We start from the raw sequence: 20,252 nt of genomic DNA on the forward strand, positions 1-20,252 counted from the left end.
TAGTCCAATTTAGAATTATATTTTCTCTCTCTTGGACAGTCAGTAACTATCTGTTAAACACCAGGCAGTATTCAAGACACAAATTAAGGCAAACAATAGTCTCTACCCTCAAGAAGTTCCAATCCAATCAGGAAGATAATACATAAATAATAATGTACCAACAAGATAAATAGGATAAATAAAAAGACATAGGAAAAACAATAAATAATCAACAAAGTGAAGACTCTAGAATAAGAGGAATTAGGAAAGACTGTAGGTGAAAGTTTAGCTTGGGTTTTGAAGGAAGCCAGAGAAGCCAGGAGGGAGAACATTCCAAATAAGAGAGAGAGAAAATGCCCAGGGTTCAGGAGACAGTGAGTGTCTTGTTCAACAAGTAGCATGGAGGTAGCTAGGTAGTTCAGTGGATAGAGTACCAGGCCTGGAGTCAGGGTACCTGCATTCAAAACTGGCCGTAGATACTTCCTAGCAGTATGGCTTGGGTAAATGACTTAACTCCATTTGCCTTAAAAAAATAAAAAAATAAAAAAAAATATCAAGGAAGCCAGTGCCCTTCTGTCACTGAGAGAGCAAAATATTATTACTGAGAGCAAAATTGTTTCTTGTTGAGCCCTGGGCCCATATTTCAGTTCCAATTTGAATAGGTTCTCTTCATAGCCACTTGAACCCCCCCAAAAGAAATACTCATCAGTGTTATCATGCACAAAAATATTCCCCAAATTCACCACTTTCTTTAATTGGAATATAACCCTCATTCAGCTCCATTGTACTCCTCTCCTTGTGTTCTATGTTCTTGCCTCTCCAAATCACATAATAATCTGCATGAAATCACACTATCAGTTCTCATGCCTTCTGTACTTGTCCCCAAGTTTCTGTTTGTATATGTTTTCAAGATTCAAATCCAAATCTGTTTAGGCATATTTCTTATGCAATAGGTCAAATAATCTCTTCCTACAAATATTAACCTATCTAAACTTTCCAATTACATCACACAACCCCAGCTGGAGAGGGGTATCTATTTCTTCAACTGAAATAAAATCATACATTTCAGGGAAAGAGGCTTTGATAAAGCATGGCTTCCAGGCTTGTGCTAAATATATGTGTGGACATAATCTTCTAACATATCTGTAAGAGCCAGTTGGAAAGTGTGCCTTTCAGTACTTAATGAGTGGCTAACAACCATCTTCAGAGTATTTGAAATCAAACAAAGAAAATCAATTTTAACCATACTACTTCTGCTCAGGTCAACCATTATTTATAGTTTTCTCCATTTGTTTCCCCATAGGAAAGTTTTCTAAAATGGAAATCCATCTCACACACACACACACACACACACACACACACACACACACACACAACCCTTCTGTGTAGAATAACAAGATATAAAGATGTATAGAGATGCCTGAACTGAGTCAGAGGAAGAATGTCTTATCAAGAAAAGCTAAAACTCAAAGATATTAAAAAAAATCAACCAGTTGCCAAGGAGACAAGAACAAATGAGAAGAAATAATATACAGCTTCAGTCTTTGGCAATGAACACTCAAAACACAGTATGAGGTGAAGAGTTCTGGAACAGTTATTTTGCTCCTTTATTATATGGTTATATTAGTGAATGTTTTGAGGCAAAATAGGGAACAACGACTGGAATGGAAAGTAGCTGATCTAAGTTCCAGTTCCCTGACACTAAGTAGTTGTGTGTTCATGAATAAATTATATCAGTGTATAGCTCAGTATATCCATCTCTAATATTAGTTTAAGACCTCTTCTGGTTCTGGAAATGTTGTTAAAAATAAGAAATAGAATCATTTGTTGATGTCCAGGAAGATCTGGGTCCAGTCTTATCTGACATTTGGGGCATTTTGATTTTGGGCAATTTGAGTAATTTCTCAGTGCACCAAATGCCACTAGAAGACTAAGTGACAAAGAAGGTGCTGACCTGTATTAGTGGAGAGGGTTTCTTCATCTGGAAGTTCTTTATATGAATGAAATTAATGGTCCAGTCCCTCTCCTGCTCGAATATGCTATGCTAGATGTCCAATAATAGCAGTATGAGCTTTGTTGAAGTGTCAGTATTAGGGTAAATAATGAGGGAAAATATTCTTTATAGTGAAAGAAAACTTTGTAATTTAGGTAGGCATTGGACCTTAGAAATGGAAAATATTTTCTAACTTTATTTTAAAATATTTATTTAATAACTCTCACCCAAGATGATTTCTCAAGTTTTCAATGATTTCCAAGATTTCCCATTTCTTTTATATTAGTTGAACCCTGGGGCTTGTTTGTCATTGTCTTTCATTTTAAAAAAGGATCAAAATGACATCACAACGTTGGGGTCAATGTACAGTCAGCCCAACTGTGGCCAATCAGATCAATAAGAATTTGGGAATCTCCATCACAAGCTGTGCACAAATAGCCCACATGAACATTTAGGATGGAGATGTCTAAATTTGCACATCTCACGTTTCTTTTGAGCTACTACAATTGTACTTTGCTCATAGAGCACAGTGCCTACTTTAATGGGGGCACACCATGCTGAAAGGTCCTGTGCTAGTGTCTCCCATGATTCACAATAGATATGAAAGTTCTTCAGAGAGACCTTGTAATGGTTTCTTCTGATCTCCAAAGGAGCACTTACTTGTGTAAGTTCTCCATAAAAAAAAACAAACCTTTTAGGCAAATGTATGTTTGGCAGTTGAACAACATGGTTAGCTCATTAGAATTGTGCCAGAATTACAGAGAAGCCAGATAGTAAAAAAGTTAGTCATCAGAACCAGTCTAAACAACTTACATTATACAAAATCCAAAACTTTACAAAGTTTCACTGACCAATTTTTTACTAAAACTTTCTTCCACTTGACTGGTAAAAAATGTTGCCCCTTTTTAGAGTTGAGAAAAATGTTATTCCTTTTCCTTCTAAAACTGAAAGTTAATAAATATTTGTTACTGATCTAGTTAGCTTTTATTGTAATGTATGGTATGAGTTAAGGACTGAAGAGTATTTTTCTGCCATATCCAATTCCCAACACTCTCTCATTGCCATTTTGATTAGCATTATGTAAAATCTGTAATGAGTTTGGGAAGTATTCACCTTTTTTACTATATGTGATTAACCTAGTCATGAGCAGAAGTTATTTCTTCATTTTTCAGTTTTTCCTTGACTTCAGTCAAAATCATTTTGGCTCTGTCTTTATGAAACTTGGTTTCATGGGAAAAAAAAGAAATGGCCAGAGGACTATGAAAACTAGGAAACTTCTTCATCTACAAATGCCAGAAGCTGATGCTAGAAAATACAAAAAGAAGTTAGTTGATAATTTTAGGAGCAACAGACATACCAAGGAAAAGTGCTCCAAAGAGGATTTTTTCTTGTTTCACTTGAAACAGTAAAAACATATAAGCAGTAAATGTTTTAATACTCATAAGAAGAAAGGAAGACATGAACAAGGCCAAGAAGATAAGACATAGGGGGCAGGTAGGTGGCTCAGTGGATTGAGAGCTAGGCCTAGAGATGGGAGGTCCTACGTTCAAATCTGGCCTCAGACACTTCCCAGCTGTGTGACCCTGGGTAAGTCACTTAACCCTCATTGCCTAGCCCTTACTGCTCTTCTGCCTTGGAGCCAATACTCCAAGACAGAAGGTAAGCGTTTAAAAAAAAAAGTTAAAAAAAATGAAGATCAGACAAAAGCAGATACTGACACATGCTCTTTTGTATTTTAGAGTTAAAATAATGATAAATGGTTAAGGCTTTCCTGTGTTTTTTTTTTTAATTTTATTTTTCACACAAACATACCAGAACATTCAAATGAATCTTGAGATCTAAAGAGTTCATGGCATAATTGCTCTGACAATTCTTGGTAAAACTATAAAAATTATAAAATTATATAAAAATGGTAATCTATTTTTTAACTTTACTGAATTTTTATTCCATTTATATATATATATATACCTAATATATATATACCTACTTATATATGTACTTCTTCTCTTGGAATATAAATTTCTTATGAGTAGAGTTTTTGTTGTTTAGTTTTTCAGTCATATCTGATTTTGTGGCCTCTTTTGGGGTTTTCTTGGCAAAAATACTGCAGTGGTTTTCGATTCCTTTCTCCAGTGAATAGAGATTGTACCAATAATTGCATTTATATATTGCTAGCTCCAAGCACAGTACATACTAAAGCACTAAATGAATTCTTGTTGATTGGTTGATTTATTGTAAAAAACATTTATATTAAATATTTTACTTTCCCCTAATTACAAGTAAAAAAGATTTATAACATTAAAAAAATATTGAGTTCCAAATTATCTCCTTTTCCTTCCTCTCTTGTCCCCTCACAGATATAGTAAGCAATCTAAGATTTTACATGTGCAATGATTTAAAACATCTTCCCAAATTAGTCATTTTGAGGAAGAGAACTTGAGCAAGAGAATTTTAGAAAGTCATTTGGACTCCGTCAGTTCTTTGGCAGATGGTGTTTTTCATGATGAGTTCTTGGGGACAATCTTGGATCATTATATTGTTAAAATAATTGTTCACCATACAATATTGCTGTTACTGTAAATAATATTCTCCTGGTTTTGCTCACTTCACTCTGCATCAGTTCATGTAAGTCTGAAATCATTCTGCTCACTACTTCTTAGAGCATAATAATCACATACCATAACTTGGTCAGCCACTTCCCAAATGATGGGCATATTTCCAGTTCTTTGCTACCTCAAAAAGAGCTGCTATAAATATTGTCGAACACACAGGACCTTTTCCCTTTGCACAAAAAATTTCTGAAACATATATTTTTTGTGGGGGATTATTTCCAAAGACACATGGATAACACAGATGAACAACTTCATATTTTATAATTTCTATTTTATAATCATACTTTGTTTTTTAACTAAAAAAGACCCTATTTTAGATTCATTGCCCACTAAATTCGTGAGACTTGACTCTATATAACTTTGGGTTGTTCCTGAAAACTAAATTTAGCCTCAAAAATGCAAAGATTTGACACCAATGAATATATTAATAGACTGTGCTATATTTTATAAATATAATTAAATGCATACATAACTTTATACTTCATACATATGAGAGATAAATCAAATATACTGGAATTTTGTTATAATGTATATATGTGAAGTTTGTGAACACAAGTAAGAAATTCCACAAGTGCTTTTTATCTATTAATCACTTTTACTGGCTGATTATGTTCAAGATGCCCCTATCTACACTGCTTTCAGATAGGTGTCCTATTTTGTTGAAGGGGTTTATAACATAAAATTTTAGAAAGATGGGGTCAGAGACCTGTTTATGTTCAAAGGACCTCTAGTAGGATTTTCTAACAAATTTATAACCTCTCAACTGTGTCTATTACTAAATATAGAGATGCTAAGCACACGGGCTCACAGTTTGCCAACCATATGCTTACCACACAGTAGGGTCACCATGCAAAATATCTCTTTATGGAATGACATGTTAGCAAATTTGGCAATAGGTTACAACCTCCTGAATATTGTAATCAACATGAAGTGCTTGCAGAAATGAAATCACAGGGTCAGTGAAATTAAAAAATGCCCTTTATAAAATCTTAACATTGATGCTAGAAAATTATGCTCATTTCTTATAATGCAGAATTCTTTAGTGTTTCATCATTATCAATATATTCATGTTGATAGGACTTTCTGTGTGTTGTAGTTAGAGAGTATATTATATTGCATTAACAACTTTCCCCCTCCTCCAAACTAGGTAAAAAACCAAACAAACAGACCTACTGAATTTTTAAAAAGTAAAGACTTCTCCAATTATTTGCCACTGAGGCCCACTATCCTTGCTTAAATGGACTTCTGAAACTGGAAATTCTCAAGGTGAAACTATATTTCTGTGTGTCTGTGTAATGCAGCTGAATTTTGAAGCTCACAAACCCACCCTCTGAGATGGAAGGCATTTTAGACAAGAATCCAAAGATATGAACAATATAGCTAGCTTTATATGAAATATAAGAGAGCAGAAAAAGACCAGATGTCTAAACTGTTCTCTCATATTTTGCTAGTTGATGCCAGAAATTATAAGTTAATATTTCATTTTCTCTTGAAGCCATGCTAACCTGTTAAAAATGCAAATATCTCTGATAAAAGTTAAAGTACTTTACAAATCTTAAAGAGGTCTGTAAATGTTAGCTATTATTCTTAAAATGAGTTTCAGAGCCTTTGAGAGAAGATGGAAGAATGAGAGTGAAAGACCATAAAAGCACTGGATGCCTGATAAAGAAGGAAAGGCTTTAATTCCAAAGAGGAGAGAAAGGAATATGGGAAAATGCAATGTGTTAGGTGATCTTCTATGACCTTCATGATTTTTTTATCATAAAAATTATGGAACTCATTTTTTTCTTTGTGCATACTGTGACTCTACATTGAGTGAGAAAAACTAAAAGCAGTGATAAAAACAATGTAATTACCCATTTATAGCCTTGAGAGGTTAGATTTTTAAATGGTAATACTAATTGGTCTGTGCCTTTTTAAGTAGTGCAGTCAATAAGTTTCCCTTTACACCCACGTGTCTGGAACTCATCCATATTTTGATATATAGTTGTACAATTTAGATGTGAAAAACAATGTTAAATTTTGGGTACAATATGTAGTATTTATAAAAATATCATAGTATAGTAATTCCCCCCAGTCCTAAATAAAGATCTAAATAAAATAATTTTTGTTATTATTTTAAAGAATAGCAATCATATTCTCTTAAGTCTCATCCTCTTCAGGTTCAAACATCTCCCAGTTTCCTTCAAATAATCTGTAAAGTGGTGGACAGCCCTACAAAATTCTGGATGCCCTTTTCTGGATGCTCACCAGTTTAATCAATGCTTTTCCTAAAATACAATACTAACTGAATACAATAGCTCAGGTGTGGACTGTCAGGAAAGAATGCATACAGCAATATGATCTCCTCCCTCACTCTGGAAACAATGCCTTTACTAATTCAGTCCAAAATTGCATTAGCTTTCTCAGCTTCTAAACTACTGTTGAGTCATTGTCAATTTGTAACCCACTAAATCCCACATATTTTTTAAAGATGAACTACTTGCTGCCTATCTGATGAAAACTTGGATTACCACCCACCTGAACTTTTGAGACAGTCTACTTTTAGTGGGACTAAAGTATATTCGTAAGAGATTCTAAAATGAGCAAATCATACACAAAGAGAAATGAGGATATTACAACAATCATAAAAAAGGATTTTACTACTAAAACTGTTCTCTACTGATAAAAATGAACAGGCAAGATTTTTAGATTATGCAAAATAAATGCTCCTATATGTCTGAAGCTAACATTAACCACTGATCCAAGGTTAACTATTAGAAACAAAGAGTAAAGAGAAATGGGAAATAGTGATAACAAATGGAGAAATTATGAGTTATATAAGGCTATTTAGGCTGACTCACATGTAATCATTTTTGACCAACTGTTCATTTTGTTAAGACAATAATTTAGCTCATAGACCTTTCTCCCTTTCAGTCCTGTAGCTACTTGGACTTACTGATGCTGGCTACTTCCAATCATATCACTTTCCGTTTTGTTATCTTTGTCAACTTAATGGATATGAAGTAAAGCTTCTGAGTTGCTTTCATTTGTATTTCTTTTATAGCAAACATGGTTAAATGATTTCCTGAGGGTCACATAGCTAGAAAGTATTGTGATAAAGGATGAAAAGGTTTGTGATATCAGCTATTCTTTTCTTAGTGATACTCTGGAACCCTCTAACAACACAAAACTAAGATATTCAATGTTAGGCAAAACCCACTGAAGTTTTGCTTTAGAGATTTTATGTCCACATTTATGTAATTAAATCAAAAGAATCTTGCTATCTCTTAAACACACTTTAGCAAATGGAGATGCTAGGAGGATATCATCTACAAAATGTACTATTTTACTTTCCTTGAATGATATTGTTTTTAAGGTCTCTGTTCAAAATTTGAGAGAATTGACTCGGGCTATCACAGTAACCCTGTGGAAGATGAGTGAAAGTCCACTGAGCACTGTCCCATGTGAAAGCAAAGATCTTTTGAGAATCCTCATGAATTGGTATCGAGAAAAACACTGAACATAAATCTACCACAGTAAAATATCTTGCTTGACTTGGAATGGATGAGATTATAGCAGCTGAACTTGGTACTATAGGATGAGATTAGATGAGCATTTAAAGCTTTCAAATCCAGTATAAATCTATAGACAATTCTCCCATCTTGATTGAGCTTTTGTTTCTTTATTGGCAGTATGGGAGTACTGTAATTTGAAAAACATGGTATTATGATCATTTGTTGAATTAAGGACTCAATAATAGGTCTTATTCCATCTATAGCTTCTTTACACAAAGGGTATTGAGGAACACAAGGAACTGGTCCTTCCTTGGTTGTCACTATTACTGGATTAGTGGATTTCAATAGGCCTACATGTGTGGAAGACTTTGCCCATAAATCTTCTGGTATATCCTCAAGAATAGGATAGATGGAATTCAACTCATTAGCTGTACTGACTGAATCTAAAAACAGCAATGGAAAAGCTTTCAGAGATTCTTCTGGGAGTTGTAATGATATATCCCCAGTGTCAGTACATTGAATCATTGCTCACAATTTACAAAGCAAGTCCCTCCCGAGAAGGTTCATTGGACATTCTGGCATAAAAAGAAATGCATGCTCCGCAATTAATGGACCTAAGGTAATCATTTTAGGTTGTAGTTTTGCTATTCTCTCTGGTTTTCCAGTAGCTCCAATCACTTCCATAATACCAACAGCCTTACAATCTTTAGGAAGACTTTGCAGAACTGATTTACTGGCTCCAGTATCCACCAAAAGATTATATATCTGATTCCATATAGTTACAGAAACATAGGATTCAGTACTATTTGGAGGTTGGAAGGTTTCAAGAATTGGTCAAGCACAGTAACATCAGTACAAAGCTCAGTCATTTCCTGTCCATCCAAGTCTACATCTGCTTGAATTACATGACTTTCCCAGGATTTTGCATCATCAGCTTTTATATTACTATCATTGGTCCTTAATTTCTTCATCTTAGTAGCATTGTTCCTATTTACAATTTCATTATTATTATTTAGTTTATATTCTTCATTAATTTCTCTTGTTATACATTCATTAGGATTTTCTATTAAATTTACATTACAATGTTCTTTCTCTGTACAATTATTTATACCAATTATACCCTCCTTTGATTCAATTAATTCATTTATATCACCATGTATTTTATTTTCATTACTCCCAATTTCATTTAACCTCAACTCATTTTCATTTATATCACACTCATTTCTTGATACATTCTTGTGTGTTTCAAGAGGAAACCTTCATAAGGCACTAGCATTCTTACTCTGGTCACCCTTTACAACTTGGCTGTATTTAAGTCTAGCTCCAGCATTTACCCAAGACTGCATAGTATTTAAAGCTGGCACTTGTTGTCCCTGGCAACAGGCATTTTGACATTGATTAGTATACCTATTTTGATTATTATTATTATTATTATTAGAATTCCATCTATTATTATTATAATTATTATTACTACTTCAGTTATTGTTTCTATTATACCCATTTTTTAATTGTCTTCTAACCTGATTCCTAAATCTGCAGTCCCTGTACAGGTGTCCAATACGATCACACAGGAAACAGCACTTAGAGCCAGATCTCCTCTCATCTGGCTTATTATTATACCTTGGCTGTACAGATCTCAATGCAACCACAGTTTTTATTTCTTTAATTTCACTGACTTTGGCCATCATTTCAGCTTCCTTCAATTTCTGTTTTAAGTCCTCAACAACAGTATCTCTCTCAAAATTTTTATCCTCCAAGTCATTAGTCAAATATGTGGCTTTTCTCCATAAGTCATCCAGATCTAATTCTTCCCAGTCAGGGTAATTTGTTTTAAAAAATTGTCTTATCTTTGGAATAGCATTCTTTACAAAGACCCTCTTAATGTGTGCAATTGAGTTTTCTTCCAGTGGATCCATCCCTAATAAAGTTTCAGCTGCCTCAGTTATCCTTTCCAGGAAAACCACAGGAGCTTAGAGATCTTCTGTTTTATAGCCTCAAATTTTGACCATGAATTTGGACTTTTGGTATATCTCCCCATTACCTCCAGGACTGCATCTCTTGCTTCTACTAATGTATCATAAACCTACTCATCAGATGTATCCAACTTTAAGTCCTCTGGCCAAGATTGCAATAAAGGATCTTGTCTCCTGTATAAATTTGGTTCTCTCTCTCTCTTTGCCAAGACCTCTTTCATCAGTAGGGTAAAATCACTGAAATCAGGATTGTACAAATCAATTGCCCTACGTATCTCTTTAATTACTTTGTTAGGTTCGTCATTGAAATTTGGGGTCCTCTTCTTGATGGATTCAAGGTCTTCTGGGGGAAATCTCTTATGCATCTATACTTTATGGACTTCATTTTGTTTAACCACTGGCATAACTCTAAGTGGGCATAAGGTAACTATTTCTGCTGCTTCTTCTTTTTATATCCTATTTAAGTTTTTCCCATTCGTATTTAATCAGTTGTTATCATGTGAAAAGTCTTGATTCATATTCATGTTTATAAAGTGCTACAGTGTATCTAGTTGAGTTTTCATTTGTATAACCATCATCTTTATGTCATCCCTTCTGAACCAGGTTGTCAGATCTTTAAGACGCTTAACACAAAGGCACACAGAGGCATGAGACTTATAAACAATACAGCCACAGATCATAGCAAGGAGTACATATGCCATAATGTCACAGAGCTTTAAATCCATCAATGGTTTCAGACAATCTATAGTAAAAACATAATGGCAATAACTATGGAATGACACAAATATAAAATATGGAATATACATCAAATAGTTGAAAAACATCACTAGCATATTGCTAAACATGTCTACTGACATGCCAGCTTTCATTGTAAAATTATTAGAAATAACAATATTATTACAATGTAACATACATATAATAAAGAAAACAAACAAAAATAAATTTCAAAAATTAAAAAAACAGTATTTTTCTCAAGATGGCTACTGGGGGTCTGTGGTGTAGCTTCAGTAACCCCCCTTGTGGTTAACCCCTTAAGTCCCTAGCTAGCTAAATACAGATTAGAATGTTGCCCTATACTTAAAAAAATAATACTTATACAATAAACAAACTCTTCAACCTAGCTGGTTCAGGCTCCCATGGGACCCTTGGTCACATGCTACTGTCAATCATTCCCTAATATTTGCATTTCTCAATTTTTGCAACAGTTTTGCAAATTGCAAACCATTTCATCTTTTATTACAGTATGTAAAGCCAGATTTGAATCCTGATTCACCTGATTCCAGGCCTGGCACTCTATCCACTATGCTACCTAGTTGCCTCCATTTGTATTCCTTTATTAGTGTTTTGGAGCTTTTTTCATATAATTATTGATAATTTAAATTTCTTCTTTTCAGAACTGGTTTTTCATATACTTTATCCATTTCCTTATAGGGAAATAATATTCTTTTATATGTGAATTATTTCTTTATATGTCTTAGATATGAGAATTTTATCGGAGATCTGCTCAAAGATTTTTTTCCTCAGGAGTCTACTTTCTAGTTTTAATTGTAATAGTTTCAGTTATGGAAAAAAATTTAATTATGCAATCAATGTTCATTTTATCATCTGTGATCTTTTCTACCCCTTATTTATATGTACTCTTCCTTTTACTATAGTTATAAAAGTTATTTTCTTATAAGCACAGATTCTAATGGGAGCATACTATAGACCTTCTGAATAGAAAGAAGAAATAAAAAAGAATGGAAGAAAGAGATCACAAGCCCAGCAGAGGCATGACAGAGACATGTTGAAAGATTTCAATTATATATACATGTCAGGTTTGTCTTAATTATAATTTCATCTTTTAAAGTGTAGGGGAACCAATAAAGAGAAATTTTTTTCTTACCAATAGGGGAAAATTTTACTATTGTCCTAAACAGGTGGGATAACTACTTGTCATTACTTGGGTAGAGGGAACTCTTATTTAAGTATGTGGGAAGCTTATATCTAGCTCTGAGACTGTGCTTTCCCACCTGCTAATCTTTGCTTATGCTCTTCTGGGCTCCCCAAACATTCTCTTTCCACCTTCATTGTTCTTTGAGCTTCTGACTATCCTCATAAGTTCAAGTGAATGCTGCCACCTCTTTAGGGAAGGTTTGACTCTAGGATGTTAGAAGACATATTATATGTGTCACGGTTATCAGTGGAAGCTATTATATATGCACAGAAGCCTGAAAAATAGTCTTAATTCCCTACCCTGCTGCAGAATCAGAATGGTTTAATGGAAAAAGCATTAGATCTGGAAACTGCTGATGTGAATTTCAATCCTAGCTCTGTCTCATTTCTTCTGTGACCTTGGCCCCAGCTTTCTTATCCAGAACAGCTGATATTGATGTGTAACTCTAAAGTTTGCAAAGAACTTTTGAATATATTCCAAAAATGACAGAGTTAGATTATATGACTTCTAAGGTCACTTGGCATCCTTAAATCTATGCTTTTACAAAAACTCTATTAGAGCAGGCAGTGTAATATGACCAAAAGAACACTAGACCAAGCTAAGAGAGACTCTTTCTCAGACACTGGCTTGCTCTGACACCTACCAGCTGGTGACTTTTGACAATTCACAATCTCTCTAAGCTTCATAGTCTTCCCCATTAGATAAGGATAACAATATTGACTGCCTCATAGAGTTACCTCAAAGAAATTGTATTATAAACTAAATGCCTGCCATTACCATTATCTCAATTTCACATATATTTCTCCCTTCCCCTAGCACTAACTCCCTTGCCTAGCACTAATCAGAAGTGTGATATGGCAGCCAAGAAAGAGAATGTGAACACAGTTGCATTAAAAGGCTAGACTAGAAAGCAACTTCACACAGCAGGTATTTAGTAAATGTTTGCTGACTTTGATGACTTACATAGAACTTTTAAATCTTTTTTTTATTTCAATCAATCAATTTTAATAAAAAAATCAATTTAAAATATAATCTTCAAATACAAAAAAAAAATCTATGCACTAAAACTCAGTATATTCATTTTTGCTTAGAGTATACATTGAGATGCAAAATATTAGATATTCTCTATGATTGTGCCAGAAATGATGAAATGGATAACTTCAGAGGAAACTAGAAAGACCTTTATGAATTGATGCAAGTAAAGTGAGAAGGAATAGTAGAACAATTTACACAATAACAACATTATAGAAAAAAATAACTTTGAAAGATTTTAGAACTTGGATTAACATGATGATATACTACAAATTCAAAAGAATGAAGATGAAACATTCCACTCACCATCTTGTAGAGGTGATAAAACTTTTAAAATGCAGAAGGAAACACATTTTCAAACCTGGCAAATATGGGAATTTGTGTTGCTGGACTATGTAGAGTATCTATCGAGGACTTTGTTTTCCCAGTTTGTTTTTAATTTGCTCAAGTGGAAACAGGGAGAAAGGGAGGAGTAGGAGGGACAGATTCTTTTTTAATTTGTTACTTAAAAAATATAAAGAATAAACTATTAAAAAGATTAATAAGTATTAGTCTGTGTTTTCTGCTCTAGGCTATTGGAGGTAGAATGAGAAGAGTTGATCCTTTACGTGTTTTTCATAATAATATAAAATCAGCAACCAAAATTTTGGCAGTGAATTTTACTGGAGGGTCAGAAAACCACAGCTTTGTGACTAATAACACTCATTCTACTGATGAGTCACTACTTTAAATCCCATGCCTGCAAATAGGACAAACATAACAATCCCAGTCTAGTTCAAAGAGATATGAATATTTAATTAGTAAGGCATTTAAGGAGTTAAATGAACATTAAATGTGATCAAGTTTTATAATGTTATTTTTCAAGGGACTTAGAAAATATCATAAGCAAAAAAAAAGGGGTTCTTCACAAGAGAAAGAAGAAATATCCTGTAAAAATGAGGGCTATTTTCCTGAAATGAGAAAAACCCACTATAAGCCTCCCCTCCTTCTCTGGAGGTTGTACTGCTTTTGGTCATTGTTTTAATGGATTTTATTTTGTCTGGAAGGAAGAGGCACAGTCATGTTGCTCATAAATAAGCTTTTTTATGCCACGAGATCATAAATATCTATATCATAGATTGCTCTTATGTAAACATCTGGTCCCCAAATGCCACTTAAAAGCAGTGCAAACATTAAATGAAGAAAGATGGTGTTTTGAGGTATGACATAGCAGATAACAGTGACATTGTAGATAACTGATAGTACTATAACAGATTATTATGGTCAGCTTTACTAGGAAATGAAAAGATGCTAAACATCAAACAAAACATAATACAGAACCTGTTTTCAAAAAATATTCTTGCCTAATGACACCTCAACTCCTCAAATAATATCAATATAATCCAAATTAAGTGGAATGATAAAAAAGAGACAATAGGGTACTACTGAAAAACAAACAACATTGGATTTGGAAAGAGAAAACCTGAGCTCAGATCCTGATTGTTATTTCTTTATCTCTGTGACCTTGGAAAAGTAAATTAATCATTCCGGACCATAGTCTCTTTATTTTTAAAAGGAAGGTATTGGACTAAATGACCTCTAAAGTCTTTTCTAATTCTTACTCTATAATCCTACAGTCTCCAATGTTCCATCCAGATTTCAGGGAATGATTCTATGTATCAAATTAAATATCTTTTTCATCCTCTAAGAGTTGTTCACAAGGTAATGAATACACTTGTTTTAATAGTCAGGAAAAGCAAAATTTGCTAATATAACTTGAGAGACATTTGTCCTTACTAATAAACAACTCCTTTTAGTTCAATAGATCAGAATTACTTCAGAGGTCTAGAAGTAGCATCTTATTGATCTCACCAGGTTGACCACTTGGAAACATGCTCTAAATAAAGAGATGATATCAAACAGGAAGGTATAAACACTATTCTGCTTTGGGAAGAAAAATTACTATAAATTCTGCATAATATAATAAAGATAACACAGAAAAAAGACTAGGGAGATAAAAAAGTTCTTGGGGTTTTAATGTATTATAAACTCAATATGAGTTAACAGTGCCATATGACAGGTCCCCAAAATTGATGTAATTTGTGATGATTAAAAGAGGCAGAGTTGGGGCAAGTAGATAGCTCAATGTATAGAGTCCAGCCTAGAGTAGGGTGGTCAGATACAACTTTAGACACTTCTTAGCTGTGTGACCCTGGACAAGTCACTTAAGTCTGCTTGCCTAGCTCTTGCTCTTCTGTCTGAAAATTGATAGCTACTAAGAAAGTATGTGCTAAAAGAGGGGGCGGGGGGGGGGGGCAGAGTGTCTAGGACTAGGAAGAAGAAATTCCACTGCACTATTCCTGCTGGACCACCAGAGGATTCTGTTCAATTCTGAGCTACAGGTTTTAGGGAAGACAATGTTAAGCCAAAAGGCATTCAGAAGAGGGCAGCTAGGATGGTGAAGAGTCTTGGGTTCATGACATAATGATCAGCTGAAGAAAATAGGTGTAATTAGCTTGGAGAAGAGAATATTTACAGAGAACATGAAAGTTACCTTCTAGTAGGTAAAGGATAACGTGGCTCTAGGACTCAGAATCTATCACATAGAAGCAAGCAGGCATGATATATGGAAAACCTTCCTTAACTGCTCTCACAAAGCAGGCTATGCTAATCTGGGGGAAGTTGGCCTCCCCTCATGTGAAGTCTTTCAGCAAACACAGAATGAACCTTTGTTAGCTATGATGTAGATGGGATGGTGTTCAGATATGGTTTAGCTTTTAAATTGGTCTTTCATGTTCTTACCAGCTCTGAGGTTCTGGAATTCTGGGATAAGTTGAATATGTATATTGGCCATGTAGCCTTTTATTAGAAGGCAAAAGTATTACTGGGATGTACAAAATAGCATAGCATTTCATAGAATTTTGGAGTTGAAGACATCTTGAAGATCATCTAATAAAGTTTATTATTTTATAAGTGAATAAAAAACTGAAGCATATGTCTAATTGTAATATGAATCATTCTTCCCACCTCTTGGCAGAGAGGCAGAGAGATGATGGACTAGATGGGTATAGTGAGATATTTTTAAACATAGCCAATGTGTGTATTTGTTTTGTCTGATTATATTTATCTGTTATGAGGGCTTTTGGGGGGGGGGGGTTAATGGAGAAAAGCAAGAGAGATAGTGAAACAAAAAAAAGAGAAAAGAGAGTCAATGAAGCATTAAAAATACACAGAAAAGAGCAGAAAGAAGTTCAGAAATAGACATATATAAGCAGGGCAGTAAGAGAATGGCCATGTTAAATTTTTACATATATACATATAGGTATAGATTTCTACTTCTTTGTATAAGGCAAAGCCATGTTTGCTGAGGTTTATTAAGTTTAGATGAATAAAAGGAACATATTAAAAATAATACCTAGCATTTATATACACCTACTATGTGCCTGCTTTACATTTATCTCATTTGATCTTCACAACACCCTTGTGAGGTAGGTGTTATAATTATCCCTATTTTGCAGATGAAAAAACTAAGGCAAACAATTTAATTAATTTGGCAAGGATCACACCCCTAATACATTTCTGAGACTAAATTTAACCTCAGGTCTTCTTGATTCCAAGTCTGGCACTTAATCCATTGAACCATGTAGCTGGAAAAGAAGAACCAAGGGAGGAAGGGCTGACTGATATGCCCAGTCACACATTTGGTTGGAAACAATACCAGAATTTAAACCAAGATCTCCTGATACCCAGTTGAGCAATCTTGAAAATTATAAGATAATTCTCCTACTAAAGTATTATAAATTTTGTCTAAATGTTGGGACTGAGAAATAAGAGTGGCAGAATTTTAAATTTAAAGAGATCCTGCACCCTACTTTCTTAAAGTCTTTCCTTCAACCTCCTAGCACCCAACTCCTAGAAATGAAAGAAAAATAAAACGCTTGAAACAAATGTGCACAGACAAGCAAAACAAATTCCTGAGTTGTCAATTCTTAAAAAAATCTCACTATGAGTCCATTGCCTCTTTGTCAGTAAGAAGATAACACGGTTCATCAAGAATCCTCAAGTCATAGTTGGCCATTTCACTGATCAAAGTCCTTAAATCTTTCAAAACTGTCTGTCTTTAAACAATTATCTATTGTTGGGGTGTATGGGGTGTTCAGGGAGGAGTAATATCTTTGGTATGAAGGGCTTGTCGTGCCCTCCTAGGGCAGCTCTCCAGTCTCTGACCCTCACCTGACACCCAGCTCTCACTTGTGGCTCCCAGTAGCTGCTAGCATGTGACAGCGGCCACACCCCGGGCAATGGCTTCGACAGGCCGGCTAAACCTTGTGAGGGTAGCCATCGGGTCATCGACCCCTGGTGAACCAGGGCTTTGCTCACCCAGCATGTGAAGACTGCTTCAGCTGAACAGGCAGAAGAAACCAATAAGAAGGTTCAACGGCTGAGAGGGCGACGCAGCAAAGCATTGTGGAGTGCTCAGGGCGTGTTGGAGCACAAAAGACAACAGGGCCATCCAATGCAGCTGAGGAAATCTCCAGGTGTAACGACTTTTCGTGCCACTGGACCCAGGCTTCCAACGCCGAGAGAGTGGGACTGTCTTTGTGCATCGACTTTTCCACTTAAATCTTCATGCATAAGTGTCTTTGTGCACAAAAACACACAAAGACAATCGTCATCCTCGGTTACCGAGAGACTACTACTACTATTGTTGTTATATAAATCGTTCTTGTTCTACTCATTTCATTCTGCATCTGTTCATACAAGTAATCTCAAGTTTCTCTCAAATCATTCCCTTCATTATTTCTTATAGCCTAATAGTATTCCATCATATTCATATACTATTATTTATTTATGTGTGAATTTAATATAAATTGTATTCCCCTTGTTCCAAATGAAAACCTATTCTTGGTTGATATCACCCCTCACCCTCTGACTGGCCAGCAGGCATGTTATGGGATGATGCCAGAGATCTTCTGGCTCCCGGGCTCTGGGAAGAGGCTGGTCCTAAATGCCCCATGTCTCCATATTTGGAAGACTTGGACAGAGGTTGAGTTTGTCCAATCAGAAAGAAGCACAAAGGGTGACATCATTGGTCTTAGAAAAAAAGAGATCAGTCCTGGTACATGTGGTTTTGGGCTGGAGACTCTTGGAACAGAGCTCAGTAGTATGGGTGAACAGATTAAGTAGGTGATATGTGATCTTTCTTTCTCTCTAATCTTTACTAATAAATAATTACAAATTAATATACAATCTCCTGAAAATTTTAATCATGACATTCAGCCATTCTGTAACTTATAGTCAACTCCTTAGTTTTCCAGTTCTTTGACTCACAAAAGGAGCTGCTATAAATACTAAGGAGGCTTTAATCTTTGTTTTTAAAATTTAAGGATAGAGGAGACCTAAGCTGGTTTGTAGGAGCAGGGAAGGAAGAAAACAAGCATTTCTTAAGTGCCTACTATGTATCAGGTACTGAGTTAAATGCCTTTCAAATATCTCATTTGATTCTTTTTTTTTTAAAGCTTTACCTTCTGTTTTAGAATCAATACTATGTGTTGGTTCCATGGAAGCAGAGCAGTAAGGGCTATGCAATAGATGTTAAGTGACTTGCTCAGGTTCATATCACTAGGAAGTGTCTGAGGTCAGAATTGAATCCAGGAACTCTGCTCTCTAGGCCTGGCTCTCAATCCACTAAGCCATCTAGGTGCTCCCTTCATTTTATTCTTATAACAACCTTAGGAGGTTGGTACTATTATTATGCTTAAGAATCCCTATGGATATCAATTAATAAAAGCATTGTGGGCCCAAGTGAAATGAGGTAATGGGAGTTTGTTGTGGCCTCAGGATTTGGTGCCTTAGAACAGAGAAGGCAGATGGTGGGATGGACTCAGAGATGAGTAAGGGCATGAGGACAGCGCTTCAGAAAGGAATGTGACTTTAGCTGGGCCTGCAGGAGTGGTTATGATTTGGAGAGGGTCCTCTGGCTATTTGTAGATAGTCATGCACAGAGGAAAATAGTTTGATGAACTTCACCCAAGTATTATCTAAAAGTCATCACTCTTGAACATCCCCCCAGCTTTCCTGCAACATTTCCCCCACTTCAGTGCAGGCCTTCACACCTTATGCCTTGATTACTGTAACAGCCTCTTGTTGGGTCAGCTGGCCTCAAGCCCCTTCCCACTCCAATGAGCCACCAAAGTGATTTTCCTAAAATGGAAGTCTGATCGTGTTGCCCCATTACTCAATAAACTCCAGTGGCTTCCTGGTAAAGCCTCCAGAAGAAAATAAAAAATGTTCCATTTGGCATTGAGAGCCCTTCATAACATAACACCCTCCTACCTTTCCAGGTTTCTTACATATTCTTTGATCCAGAGATTTCTAGGCTGTCCCACAAACAAAACACTTCATCTCTCATCTCCAAGCATTGTTCTCTGGCTGTTACCCTTCCCCAGAATGCTCTCTCTCCTCCACTCTGACCACTGATGTCCATGGCTTCCTTTAAATTCCAACCTTCTATATAAATTCCAACCAATACCCCCGTCTATAGAAAGTTTTCTCTAAAACCACTCAATTCTAAAATTTCCCCTCTTTAATTATTTCCAATTTATTCTGTGAACAGTTAAGTGGCACAGTAAATAAAGGGAATCAGGAAAACCTGAGTTTAAATCTAGCCTCAGACATTTACTAGCTGTGTGACCCTGGGCAAATCACTAAAACCTGTTTATCTCAGTTTCCTCATCTGTAAAATGAACTGGAGAAGGAAATTGCAAACCACTCCTCCAGCCAAGCCAATCCCAAATGGATCACAAAGAGTTAGACACAACCGAACAACAATAGTCTTGTTATATATATAGCATGTTTTCTATTAATTTACTTATTTGTATATTGTTTCTCCATTAGATTATAAGCTCCTCAAAGGCAGGGTCTGTCCTTTGCCTCTTTTTATATCCCCAGTGCTTAATACAGTGCCTTAACACATTGTAGACATTTAACAAATGTTTATTGATTGACTGATTAAAGCAATGATATGTAGTGCTAAAGAGTACTGCCTTAAGAGTCCTAACTAGTAGACTTTCCTCTTTATTTGCTTCATGACTTAGGGCAAATTAGTCCATCTCTCTGAACCTTGGTTTCTTCATTTACAAAATGGTGATAACCTTTGCCTATCTTCCCACTTAGGTATTTGTGATGATTAAGTGAAATAATGTATGTATGTGTTCAATGTTGGGTTTAGCTCTAGTCAGGGTCAAATTG

The 20,252-nt window shown here is 35.3% G+C and overlaps 2 protein-coding genes across 2 annotated transcripts in view; both read right to left on the reverse strand.

Moving 5' to 3' along the window:
* Positions 1-17,604, reverse strand: part of SHLD1 (shieldin complex subunit 1) — a 54,641-nt gene extending 37,037 nt beyond the window's left edge. Inside the window, exon 1 of the mRNA XM_056823498.1 lies at positions 17,382-17,604. Within this exon, the coding sequence (XP_056679476.1) occupies positions 17,382-17,388 (7 nt within the window). The 5' untranslated portion in view covers positions 17,389-17,604. The remainder of the gene's footprint in view (positions 1-17,381) is intronic.
* CHGB (chromogranin B) overlaps positions 1-20,252 on the reverse strand; it is a 189,961-nt gene that overhangs the window by 105,997 nt on the left and 63,712 nt on the right. The window lies entirely within an intron of this gene.

Source organism: Monodelphis domestica, chromosome 1 (genome assembly GCF_027887165.1).
Source record: "Monodelphis domestica isolate mMonDom1 chromosome 1, mMonDom1.pri, whole genome shotgun sequence".
Lineage (NCBI taxonomy): Eukaryota > Metazoa > Chordata > Mammalia > Didelphimorphia > Didelphidae > Monodelphis > Monodelphis domestica.